Here is a 13,376-nt window from a genome sequence, read left to right as displayed (position 1 = left end):
TATATGTCTGGAGCAACTCCTATCCCAGAATTTAAGTATCTATTATCCAATGACTCCCAAATCTTTATCTTCTGCTCCATCACTCCCCTGTGCTCCAGACTCTACTTGGATATTGTCTTAGGAAAATACAACTTTCAGTGCAGTCAGTGAGACAGAGGCATAATATGCTGAACATGCGATCTAATTTTAATTAACAGCTATGTTTTTTCGAAAAAACGTTTTCCTCAGTGTTCAAAACCAGGGTGTGAAACCATATGCCCCAGGGGGTCTTAACCAAGTGACCATCTGCTCCCCAAAATACATGTACTCAGAAAGAGTGCTGTTGCCAACAAGATAGTTTTGCAAGATAGACAAAGAAAATAGACGTAAGCATCTTGTGACCATGACATAAACGTCCTGTGAAACCATCTATTATCACTAACTGTACTACTAATAATCAGTAACCAGAGTGTGATTATTCCAATGTTCATTGGTTTCCTGTAATTGCTCTCCCTGTAGTTTGGTTCCTCTTTTTACTCTGTAAGAATACTTGTATAATGTAACTGCCCCGGGACTACCTGGTTCCATTTTCAATGGGCTATGTAGTTCCCCAGTTGCAATTGTTTAAAACCCTTAATAAACCCCTCTGTTTTAACTTGAAACAGCATTCAAGTTTTTCTTTACAACGATGTCTAATTAACCCATTGCCGTTGATTCTGACGCGTAGTGACCCTAGAGGACAGAGGAGAACTGCCTCATAGGGTTTCCAAGGAGCTGGTGGATTTGAACTGCTGACCTTTTGGTTAGCAGCTGTAGCTGTTAACCACTGCGCCACCCATATCAAATTCAGGTTGTCTGAAAAATCTCCGAGTTTCTCCTCATCACACCCCAAACCAGCTCCACCAAGTACAGGTAGTCCCCTTACCGCGGGGTTCCATTCCAATGACTCCATTGTAACTTGGTTCTGATGTTAAGTCGAATACCTCATGTTTGTTTTGTTGTTTTTTTAGTTTTCATTATTATTGCCTTTTATTATCATTATCTTTATAAATCCGATCTTTATTTTTCTTTGGGGGTTGGCAACATTACATATAAACTTAGATATATTTTAATGTATATAGTACATATTACTAACGATAAGATGTACACAAAAAATAACCCAAATGATCATAAATGCGGTTTGTCATTGTAAGTCAGGGACTACCTGTATTCTCCAGCTCAGTGACTGGTCACCTCATTCTGTTAATTGCTCAGGCCGATCTCAGGTCCTACATCCTATCTATGACAAGTCTTGCTGGCTCTATCTTCAAAATATGTCAAGAATAAAACCCCTTCTCACCACCTCCACTGCTAACTGCTACCCAAGGCCAAGCCATCATTACTTTGTCTGAACTTTTAGCCGCCTAACTAGTTTTTCTGTTCCCACCTTGTGCCTTCACAATTAATTTTCTACAGAGCAGCTAGAGTAAACTTTTCAAATCATTACATCCCTTGGCTTAAAAGCCTCAACAACTTGTTAGGCTTAGAATAAAGTCCAAATTCCTTCGTAAGTCCTATGAAGTTCTACAAGATCTCATCATACTTTCATGAGTTTCTTGTTTTATCTCACAGAACTCATCTCCCACTACTCTCTCTTTTCTCTCGTTCATCCAGTCTGGCATTTATTTTTGTTATTCCTTCAACTTGTTGACTTTGCTCACTTTCAGGTGTGTACTTCCTGGAATGTTCTTCCTCCAGATCATCGCGTGGACCATTTACTTTATTCAGGTCTCTCAAGTGTAACAGGGGAGGTTCTTCTTGACTGTATCAGTCAGGGTTTAACCATATACATTATTGTCATCATTGCATGCTGTGGAGTTGATTTTGACTCATAGTGACCCCATGTGACAGAGTAGAACTGCCCCATAGGATTTCCTAGGCTGTAATCTTTATAGGAGCAGACTGCGAGGTCTTTTCTCCCGTGGAGCCCCGCCGCAGCCAGCGTTTCTGCCTCCCCCACTCACTGTGTCAAGACCACTCATGACTTCCTAACTGCCAAATTCAATGACTACTTCTGAATAATTCTGACTTTTACTTTTTCTGCAAAATTCCTTAATGTTTAAAATACCACATGAATATAACAGAAAATGTCTATAGTCTGGGTTTGGGTCACAAGTTGTAATTTTAGAAACTCTGCTTGAATTCTGAAACAGGCTGACTTATCTCTTTACTTTCCCTTAGGTTCCATAGACTCCCAGAATATAATGCAAATAGACACTTTTGGGATTCTCTGCACACTGCCTCCACTTCCAGGAGAGCTTCTGGAGTTCTGTTTGAATCATGTATCACCTACACTGCTGTACCTTGAAGGACTAGCAGCAACCACCTAACCCAGGATTAGCCAATTAGATTTTTGCAAGAATTTAGAACTGGGACACTGAGATGCTAGTCCATCTCTGTTAGTTATTTGAAGGGAGGGTATGTAAACTTGGTAGTTGTGACTTAGAAATAGAGAAAGAATGAAGCAGATAAGCATTATTTTACAAGACGAGCAGAAGAGCGATCATGAGAATAGTTGCCTGGGTTCCTGGTGGCATTCCAGGCCCTTGTCCCAGTACCTCTTCATATCCAACTCTGGTCTCTGGGATCCATCAGATGGACGCCCCTGTTTCCTTTTAATTCATTTGCCTTTCTTTCTTTTTTTTAAAATTAAGCTAGCTTGAGAGGGTTTCTATTACTTGCAACCCAAGGAATCTTGATAAAGAGAGGAAAATAGGGCACTTGGCAGTGCTGCTATACAGGGTATCATTTTGTAGGGTGTAGCCAGTAGCAAACTCCTATATATGTTTTCCTTTCTAAGTTGACTGGCATCTAGGCTAGTGGGTTCAATAATATTGGGTCCAAATGATTTAGAATAAAGTCAATTAGAAGAAATCAGAAAGACACGTGGACTTTGGAACAAATGTTTATTTCTGCTGAATGAAGCCAAAGGGCAACACAAAGCATTGAAAACAGCACTACTGGCTCACAAAAACAGGCACCTGGTTACCTTTGTGGTTGCATTTGTTTATTTCACAAGGCTTTATTCACACATGAAAACAAGATACTAATCCAATTCAAGTTCATAACGATTATAAAAGTAAACATTTGTTGGGACAATGTACAATAGCACTTTTCTTAACAAGCATTACATTTACATTTATAGAGTTTACTATACATAATACATGGAATTAAGAAAACATCTAATTGGTCAGTGTTTACAGAGGGAGAGGCTGATCACGAATATTTCTTTTGTAGTCAACTAGCACTGTTTGGGCTAATCAACTCTTTATTCCAGAACCTGTTTTCATTAGAGAAGCTGTGGGCAAAATCATAGGAATAGTTCATAAAAATATAGTACAGAATTTCTACTACCTCCTCGACAAAGGAAAGGTAGGAGTTGGAAAGAGAGGAAGTGGGGCTGACAGAAACTTTTTCCCTCATTTGAACTAAGGATCCATGCATTATGCAAAAATACCAAAAATAGAGAAACTGATGCAAAAGGCTATTGGGACATCTTGGATTCTGGGACCATCTCCAGCTTTCTTCTGCTTTCACACCAGAGTCTTTTGATGCATTTATATCCTTACAATTCAGTTTCCTATATTTTATTCCATATATAGTCTATAGTTATTAAAAGTTACATATTATTGGGAAATATTTTACATGTTAAATAATTGCCAGTGAAAAAGGAACATAACTTAAAAATTTCATTTTCTACTCAATAATTCTTTTTATTAAACTCTTCAGAATACCACTAATGATAAACCAGGGATGGGGTGTGGAAAGAATGGGACATGTTGATGAGAATGTTTTTATAGCAGGTTCATTTGGAGATAAGCCTGATATGTACTCTTTTAGATGGAAACAGAGGTGGAGCCCACACTGAAGTACTCATTTTGGTAGCTTTTAAAAGGTAAGGAAGTTCATAAGGTAAAGGCCTTGCCTGTATTACATGGAAGCCACTATGAGAGAAGGATGTGTTGGGACAGTTCTAGCTCAGTGTGACCATCAGAATGACAACTAAAGGGAAAGACAGCATTTTACATCTGGTAGAAAGAAACAGGCCACAGAGCTGTTGTTTGGCCTTCTGGCTGTGATTTCCATGTCTTGAAATCTCAATGTGCATTTGGTTGCATGGTACCTGGGTACACAAAATAGGCAGGGATACTAAAATTCTATCAATCACAGAAAAAAAAAAAATCTAGTAGTGTTCAAATTGTACGACAGCTTGTCCATTTTCTCATTTTAAGTATCTGTAATTGAAGCAAGAAAATTAGAGCAATTTTTGAGTTTTGTTTTTTTAAGTTTAAATTATACAATAGTAATCATCTTGCTAAGCAATTAGAAATGTTCTTTCCCAGAGAGATAAAACAAGCAAGGTACTTAATTTTTTAAAAGGTTTGTCCTAAAATCAGACAACCACCTTACTGGCAAAATAATAGGTAGATTGATTTTAGCTAAAATAAAAGAAAGCTCAATAACTTACATTAGTTATGTAAGTGATTCTCACTATAGGTGACTGACCAACTCCTTTAAGAATCTCTTATCTCTTGTGCCCTAATTTGTATATTGTCTTGGTTTTCTCACTTAAGCTAGGAAATGAAGCCACTGGTTATTAACTGGAAAATATTTTAAGAATATGGAGTAGGAGTTGGAGAACAATAAATATCTGTACATAGTAAGAAAGAATAAAAATTTTGAAAAAAATGAAATGAGATAAATGCTAATAAATATCTCAACATCAACACAAAGATTGCTTTTCTAAATTACTAAGGAATTTAAGAAAGCCAATGGAGAAGAAATTTCTAATTGAATAGCTGAGAGAGGGGAAGAGAAACATTGGTTGTACAGAAAGATAGGCCATAGGCCTATAAGGCATTCCTATTAGTGTCTCTGGTACACACTGATATACAGAACATTAGGAAACTGGGAATTTCTTTGAATTAAATTATATGTAACTAAATATAACAACTCTGACATGGCTCAGGATGTGGGAAGCTACCAAACATATGCACTGCAAAATTCAGCTTGGCATCTTTCAGCTTTAAAGAATGTGCTGAGAAACGATTCTCAAGATATAAAAGCTATTGAACTGAATTATCAAGTTAAATTTCATTTCCTTAATTTATTCTGCAGAATTTAATGAGAAGAAAAATCATATTTCAGAATGTTGCAAATGTTGGATTTCTGGAGGAATTTTTGTACAGTGTATCCTAGGAAAAGATGAACCACACTCTAGCATGTTAAATGTCCTGGAATTTGGCCAATTGATCTCTTTCTAAAAGAAATTCAAGACAAGAGTAGCAATTCTCAAAATATATCCACAAATAAATGAGATTAAAACCAGTAGTTACTTAATACTGGTATGCATGAGTCTTCAAACAATACAGAGTTATGGACATGTGGTTTGGGAGAGTGCTACTATGACATTTATGAAAAAATCATATCATGTACAAAATTTTGAACTTTCTTTCCAGTCTTTACTATTGCTACTGACCCAAAGTCATTGCAGCAAGGGACAGTTTAGACTTATGGTACCAACAGACATACACAAGTATGATGTGGGGCTGGAGAAGAAAAACAGATTGCCCCCAATCTTTTGAAAGAGTTAAAGGAAAACTCAAAAGACAGATTTATCAAACGTGGAATGTATGTACCTAGTAATTTTGTTAAAGAAACCGAGAACAATTTTATTTGCCCCTTACCTACCATTAGAGGAAAATTACGCAACTGAGGTATTCTGTGGAATGTATTAATTTTTTGGAAGTTAAAATTAACAATAGAACTATGAGATTCACACCACAAAAGAGCATCTTTAATTTAGCAGGCCATCTGATAAGGCAACTTGTAACAGGGCTTCCTGGAACCAAAACATAAACAGTAAAGTTGACAGATTATACTAAACGATTTACAGAAATAAGTGCCAAGATGTCATTTTCTAGCCATTATATTTTTCTTAAAAATGTTGCTTTTCTAAGCTACCATGTAGGAAATATTAAAGTCAAAATAGACACTCTGATAATAACATCACCACTATTCAACTAGGTTTCAAGGTATATTCAGTTGCCTTGCTTGTTTTCCTTTCTCAAAAGTAAAATGATAATGAAAGGTGAGTAGTTAGCAGTAACTGAATCATTTCTAAAATTTTGGAATGTTGGGTTATTTTCTTTTTTCGGTAAAAGGAAATGAATATTACAATGAAAGATGTCAAGACAAAAAGATTTCTGTAAGAAAATATTATTTGATGAGTGTTACAAAGAAAAACAACTCCATTAGTTGTATGGGCTGTAATGATATCAACACTTACAGATGAAGGGGATTTCATCTGTTACAACTCAATATTATCATTTTGGAGGAAAAGATCCCCCATGACCGATTTGCAGTACAAGGTCCTAGAGTTAAGATCGCTCTTCTTTCATTTTGATGTCTAACAGTGTGTTACTTTAATTTTAATTGCAACATATGGCACAGATGAGAATCACTCTGGCACGGAGGGGTTTTAAGATCCTTTGCAAACAATATGTTCAACAGTGAAACCAAGGATGAGTATTAGAAAATGTTACTGTACAGAGGTGATAGTAGTTTGGTTAATGTAAAAGGACCAGAGACCTCAAAAATAGCTTAGAAAATGGGAAAATTAGTTTGACCTTACCAAAAGATTTCCTGCAAGGACATTTTTATACACGTTAAATATAATTCAAAATATTTCCATCAATTTTTAAATAATAGCTTTACCCTTCCACGAGATGAGTATTTCTATAAAGATTTTATATTCAATCAAAAATGTTACAAATACATTTGTATCTCTTCATCAGAGTACTAAGGGCACATTTTTAGGGAGATACAGAAATCAGGAAAAGCTGCCGAACATTAAGATGATGTGAAGCTGACCTCTATTTCCCATTTCAGTATTATGTCTTTTAACAAAGTTATGCATGTTAGTGTTTTCTTAGCAAGTATATGTCAACATTAAATGGAATACTCTGTCCCTGGTTCTGTATTCCCACGTATTTTCATTTGGAACAATTTATCCATTCTGAGCACTACGGCTGAACCTGGTCTTTCTAGGCTTCTTGGGAAAAGGTTCCCAAAGTCTGCAACTCACAACACCCACCTCTGACTTTATGTTTGCCAGTCAGTGTGAACTGTGTCCACACTTAGGCATACTGAGGCACTTGCAGTTCCCATGTAGAGTTCTTAAAAGGACCTGTTAGGGTACCAGGGCCAAAATGATGAATTTTACCCTGCGTTTGTAAAGATCTCAGTTCCTTCTACCTAGTGTGTTCCTCAACAGCCCATCCATTCCAAGGCCCTTGGCACTTCGTTTCCAGGTGTACCCAACAGAAACTGAAAACAACTGATTCTCTTCGGGGTCTGTTCAATCCAACAGGACAATTCCTAGCCTGGGAATCACTTTCAGGTAGAAACCTGACAGTGGTCGTGACTGGCCCCAAAGTGTGCTTTCTCTGAATAAATCCTAAAAAGAAAGAGGCTTAGGTTTCAATCTTTTTTTGGCCGTGACAAAGATCTTCCTATCACTTCAACCTTGAACGGGTATCTCCATTTTTATGCAAGATAAAAATAATTACAAATAATTAGTTCTAAATAAAAAGCATCTAGTTCTGAATTACTTATTTTCAACTAAACATCCAAGCATGTAAAATAATGTATAATACTATGAAGTATCTGAACATGGCTTTCCATGAAGAAACTGGAAAATAGATATTCAACATAAATCAGGTGAGTTTAACGTCCCTTTGAAAAGTGTGATACAAGAAAGAGAGAGCTACTGAAAGATTCTGGCTTGCTTTCTGGCCTCCTTTACTTTCCTTCAAAGGGACACCAGGAAGAATCCTCCCGGATTTCCGTTGCTTGATCATTGTGCTCTTGTGCTTGGCTGGGGCTGGAACTATGCGCTCTCCTTTGGTGGCTGGGTGGCCTGCGGTGGTGGCTGCAGTGGCTGGGTGCCTGTGGCTGTTTTGATAGAGTTCAGGGTTTTGCTAAACCAAGAGTTTTTTGCAGCCTGGATTTCATTCATAAGGGCTCCTCTCTGATGTTCAAGTTCCTAATTAGGGAAAGAAAATCATCTGAGTTATGTAAAGGTTTGCTTTCTGTCTGCTGATGAACATTTAAGAGCCCAGCTTTTTGGTCTATGCAGCCATAGTTTTCCTCCCAGAAGACCCAGGAGAGACTTAATTGGCTTCTTTCTAAAAAGAAAAAAATTTAGAGCTAAAGGAGTTACCACTAAAACCCAGAATCTGTGCTTTCTTTGAACGTGAAATGAAATATCATTTTATTCTCCCCTCCCCTCCATAATTTATGTCTAAATTTAGGTTTAGGTTGTAATCTGAGATAAAGGTGGCTTAGTGTTTAAAGCCACAAATAAACTTAGGGACGGATTTAATTTTTACTGATAGTTTAACCATGAATAAGTTCCAAAGACGTGCCCTTTGTCCTTGAGAATGTATAACGTCCAGAGAGAACATGGTTAAGGACAGCTAGTGTGGCGCAGGCTGGTACCACGGCAGGAGAGCGATGATGCGTAAGGATCACTGGGTAAAAAGGAAATGAGGAACAACCATAAGAAGCCAGGACTATTTTTCTGATCATGTTATCCTCCAATGTAGAAACGAAACTACGGGAAAGGGATTTGGCAGAATCAGCTAAAGATGATAAGAAGCTCCCAAGAGAAAAATAGGTGTCAGTCAATGTTCAACTGTCAGGGCTATGGCCAGCAGAGGAGATTTGACTGCAGAAAGCAAAGATGAGGAGAGTAAAGGGCCTTTCATCTTCAGGATCAGCTACAAAGCGACCAAGTTCAATGACAAGGGTCTTTAGCAAAAAAAATGCCAGGGTTAACGAAAAAAGCAAATTTTTGCAAAATATAATTATTATAATTTACTTTAAAATTAGGTGTTTGTTTATATCAGTGCTTAAAAATATAGAATGGAAAATGTGATTATGCAAAACATATTAATGGACAGAAAATGTATTAATCATACATTTGTCACATCTTAACGATTCAGAGCTAGATAGGCATATTCTAAAGTACTAGAATACCCCGGACCACTAACTGTTTATTTTTTCTTATTGACCTTTTATCAGATCACCAACCTGGATTTTACACTTGGCCTCCACCAACTGCAGTTTGGTTTGTGCCAATTCCAGCTCCATCTCTCTCAGCTGCTTCTTAAGCAAGTCCTTCTCATCATCCGTATCGATTCCCTGGTTCTCCCTGCTTATGGCAGCTAGTTTCAGAGCGCCCTCCTTGCTGAAAAGGTCACTGCAGTGTTTGCATGCCATCATTTTACCCTGAAAGATCCAAAAGAGAGAACCAACATCAAACTGCATTTCAAAGGAAAAATCACTTCCAGAAACAATATGATATGATTTTTATTAGGATGCTGCTTATTGTCAACAAATGCAGGACCCAGTTCTGAAGGTAATTATTTCTTTTGTGCTACAACCAAAACTGTTAGTCAGCACAAACCCAATTATCCAAGATAGGTGCTCCTTTTTCTTCAAGTATGTCTAAAAAGAGGGTATTATAGCATCTCTCTGAAATCTGTTCTAGAAATTTTGTTTTACCATTTATTGGGTCCTTTCTAGATGTCAAGCCCCATGCCATATGCTGCACATGCAGTATCTCATTCAATCCTAGAGCAACTGTATGAGTAGGTACTATTACCACCTGTTTTTATAAATGAAAAAACTCATATAGAGTTTAAGTAAGTTGGCTATATGTAGTAGACTGAGGAAAGTCATTATGACTAATCTTGACCTATAAATAAAACAAATAAAGTACATGTTTTTTGGTCAGCTTTTAAGTAAAAATGATCATTATCGTTCAAGGTAATACAAGTAACTCTACCACATGCCTGGATTGCCAATCAAGCACACAGCATTGAACAGTAGCAACTCTTTTCAAGACAAAGGTGCTGTTGTTTTCTTAAAACTCCAAAAAGAGTTTAGTGACACAATATTTTTACTTTGATGTTCTACTGCATCCATTACTATAACTATACATCTCTCTTTTCCCAAAACATCTCTCTACCACACTTCTGTGTCACTGTCCAGGTCTCCACCATTTAGGCCTAAAGATTTTGGTGTCATCTTTTTATCAGCTTCTCCTTTATCCCATGTCCAGCTGGTCATTGGCTCCAGCCAACCTCAATTCTTCCTCTGACATGTCCAAGCTCTTGGCCTGAGTCCCTAACATTCATCTCAGCTCTACTCCCACCAGCTTCTTTCTTACCCAATCCATACTCCACTTAAAAAAATTCTTGTTACTCTCTTACTTAAGAGCCCAAAAGAATAATTAGCCCAATACTGGCACAAAATAGACACACAGTAAACACCTTTTGAAGGAATGACTGGATAAAACGTTAAAGAAATGGCTTTAAAAAATATATATATAGATAATCTTTGTTGTTGTTGTTGAGAATATACACAGCAAAACATACACGAATTCAACAACTTCTACACGTACAATTCAGTAACACAGATTACATTCTTTGAGTTGTCCAACCATTCTTATTCTCCCTTTCTGAGTAGTTTCTCCCCCATTAACATAAACTCACTGTCCCCTAAGTTTCCTATCTAATCTTTCAAGTTGCTGTTGTCAATTTGATCCCATGTAGATCTTAAAAGAATATAATGCTCAAGGCAGACATTCTTTACTAGTTAAGCTAAACTATTGTTTGGATTTAAGAAGACTTCAGGGGATAATTTTGGTTTGAGGTTTAAAAATTATCTCAGGGTAATAGTTTCAGGGGTTCATCTGGCCTCCATGGCTCTAGAAGTCTTTTGATCTGAGTCTTAAATGATTAAAAGTTTACCAACCTGGGTAAAAAGCCTTATTAGGTTGAAGAATATGAAGTAATAGATCTCACAAGATGGAGGAGAACATTTCAGCAGAGGGAGCACTGTGTGCAAAAACAGAAAGCCTTCACAACTGCAAGGAGTTTGAAATGGCTCAGGCAGAGAGTAAGAGATGCAACAGACAGGGGTAAGACATGAGATCAGACTCCTTGGTGGCCAGGTTGTAAAGATCCTTAAATACCACACTACTAAATCCTGATTGTATCCTATAGAAAATTCATTCACTCTCTCCACAAGCCCTGTGCTACATGCTTGACATAGAGCAGTAAGCCTCAAGGAGCTGCAGCTGGGGCAGACATGCTGAAGTAATAAAGTGTGGCAGATTGCTGGTTCCCACCAAACATAGTTTTTCCTTCTTCTTTAGTAAGAGAACCCTGATTTTATTTGGGCTGGCAGAAAAAAAAAAAGAGAGAGACATTTTCAGATAAAAGGCAGGTAACAATCAAGTTCTGATATGTAAGCAAAGTATGGTATGGGACTTCTAAGAAGGTTGCTTAGAGACAGCTCACCCAAGTGGAGGTAGGCCCTTGTCCCTTCTACTTCCTTCTGGCCTAAAATTTTGCCCTAGAGCATGGGTGTGATGGTAGAAGCTCTGGTTAGTTGAGGATGTGGGTCACTGATAACTGATGAGCTTGGGTCACTGACAACATCAAGGATCTACCTTTCTAGTCCTGGACTTGTTTTACATGAGATAATAAACCCCTTTTGTGTTTAAGCCAATACTATTTCGGGTTTCTATGACAGGTGGCCAATCTAATTCTAAACAGATACACATAATAGAATAAAATTTATGCTTGGCAATGCTCATTCTGATTAAAGTATGGAGGATGAACTGGAGGGTGATGATATAGGAAGCTGGAAAAACTGTTTGAAGCTGATCGCATTATAACAAGCAAGAGATGAAGAAGAAGTAGCCCTGGAGAGAGAGGAGGCAGTACAGTGTAACAGTGAAGAGTATGGACTTTAGGGGAAATTTAACACCAAATGTGGGTGAAATGTGTACAACCTGACCAAGGTAAATGATGTCACTAAGAAGCATGCAAGAAAAAAGGATGTTTTGGCTAAATGCTACGACATATACCACTGTGCAATGACATGTGTATGTATGTATGCATACAAATGTGTAAGTATGTATATGTGTATATATATAGGCATATATAGATGTATCTACATGCAGGTGTATATATATGTAAGTGTATGCATCCATATATATTCATATATACAATAAAGCACATAGGGGGCACAAACATGGATACTTCTTACGCTAATCGAACACCTTGCAGGATTGGTTTATGGGATCTGAAGGCTTAGGACCATAATCTTATGGGAAAACTCAATCAACTGGCATAATATAGTACCTAAGGTTTATGTTCTACATCCTACCTTGGTGAGCAGCATCTGGGGTCTTAGAGGCTTGCAAGTGGCCATCTAAGATACAACTATTGGTCTCTACGCATCCAGAGTAAAAGAGAAAGAAAGAAACCAAAGACTCAGAGAAGAAACTAGTCCATAGGACTAACAGTCTACATGAACCAGGACCTCATCTACCCTGAGACCAGAAGAACTAGATGGTGTCTGGCTACCACTACTGTCCATTCTGATCAGGAACACAATAGATGGATCCTGATAAAATGGGAGCAAGACGTGAAACAGAACTAAAATTCTTAAAAAGTCCAGAACTTACTGGACCAGTAGAGACTGGTTGAGACTGGAGGACTCCCCCAAGACTATCATCCTGAGATACTCTTTAACCCTTTGGTGGCCCAGTTATTTTCTGCTTTGAATTTTTTGTTGATACCATGTGTTTTCATTAATGGAAGCATGCTGAATCATTGAGTGTATCTGAATTTTTTGTAGGTAGTATGGATTTTTTTTCTTGCCCCTCCCACAAGCCTGCCCTAAGTGTTTACTGGTATATTTCAGTACAATTATACCTCAGAGTCCCCATGGGGGCCTATTGGTATATATGTGTAACGAATAAAAATTTTCAAAATTTCTATTTTTCCTACCAAAAATGTTGACACCTCGTACAATACCCAGTAAAAACAGTTATTTGCAGCATATGCCCATTTCTTTGGTTTCAAACAGTCATTAAGGCTCCTGCCTTGTGGCAGCAAGACTGTCAGTGGTACAGCAACTTCCCAATAAACCCCAGAGGCTGAAAAAGTTCATGGTTGCTATATGTACTGCTGGGCACAAAGGTTAAAACTTGAAGCAAAACTATTCCATGAGGTCATCTTTTAGCTAAATAACAGATTGGTGCAAAAAATAAACACTAACATCCATGAGTACTGTGCTCCTCTAAAAAATCATCTGTATGAGACCAAATGGTCAACATCTACTCAAAAGCAGATAAGAAGGCAAGGGAGCAGGGAAACTAGATTACTGGAAATGGAACAACCAGAACAGAAATAATGAAAAGGTTGACACACTGGGAAAAATGTAACCAATGTCACTGAACAAATTGTGCAGAAACTGTTAAACAGGAACCTAAT

The 13,376-nt window shown here is 37.6% G+C and overlaps 1 protein-coding gene across 10 annotated transcripts in view; it reads right to left on the bottom strand.

Moving 5' to 3' along the window:
• Nucleotides 1–4,296: 4,296 nt before the first annotated feature.
• RABGAP1L (RAB GTPase activating protein 1 like) overlaps nt 4,297–13,376 on the bottom strand; it is a 775,464-nt gene continuing 766,384 nt past the window's right edge. For all 10 annotated transcript variants that reach the window (XM_023728046.1, XM_004372833.3, XM_023728048.1 and 7 more), the window contains 2 exons: nt 9,115–9,312; nt 4,297–8,065 (listed from right to left, as the gene is read on the bottom strand). In XM_023728046.1, coding sequence (XP_023583814.1) covers nt 7,910–8,065; nt 9,115–9,312 — 354 coding nt within the window. In that variant the 3' untranslated portion in view covers nt 4,297–7,909. The remainder of the gene's footprint in view (nt 8,066–9,114; nt 9,313–13,376) is intronic.

This window comes from Trichechus manatus, unplaced genomic scaffold (genome assembly GCF_000243295.1).
Source record: "Trichechus manatus latirostris isolate Lorelei unplaced genomic scaffold, TriManLat1.0 scaffold00021, whole genome shotgun sequence".
Classification (NCBI taxonomy): Eukaryota; Metazoa; Chordata; class Mammalia; order Sirenia; family Trichechidae; genus Trichechus; species Trichechus manatus.
Note: the sequence above shows the minus strand (reverse complement) of the source record. Positions and strands in the feature narration are given on the sequence as shown.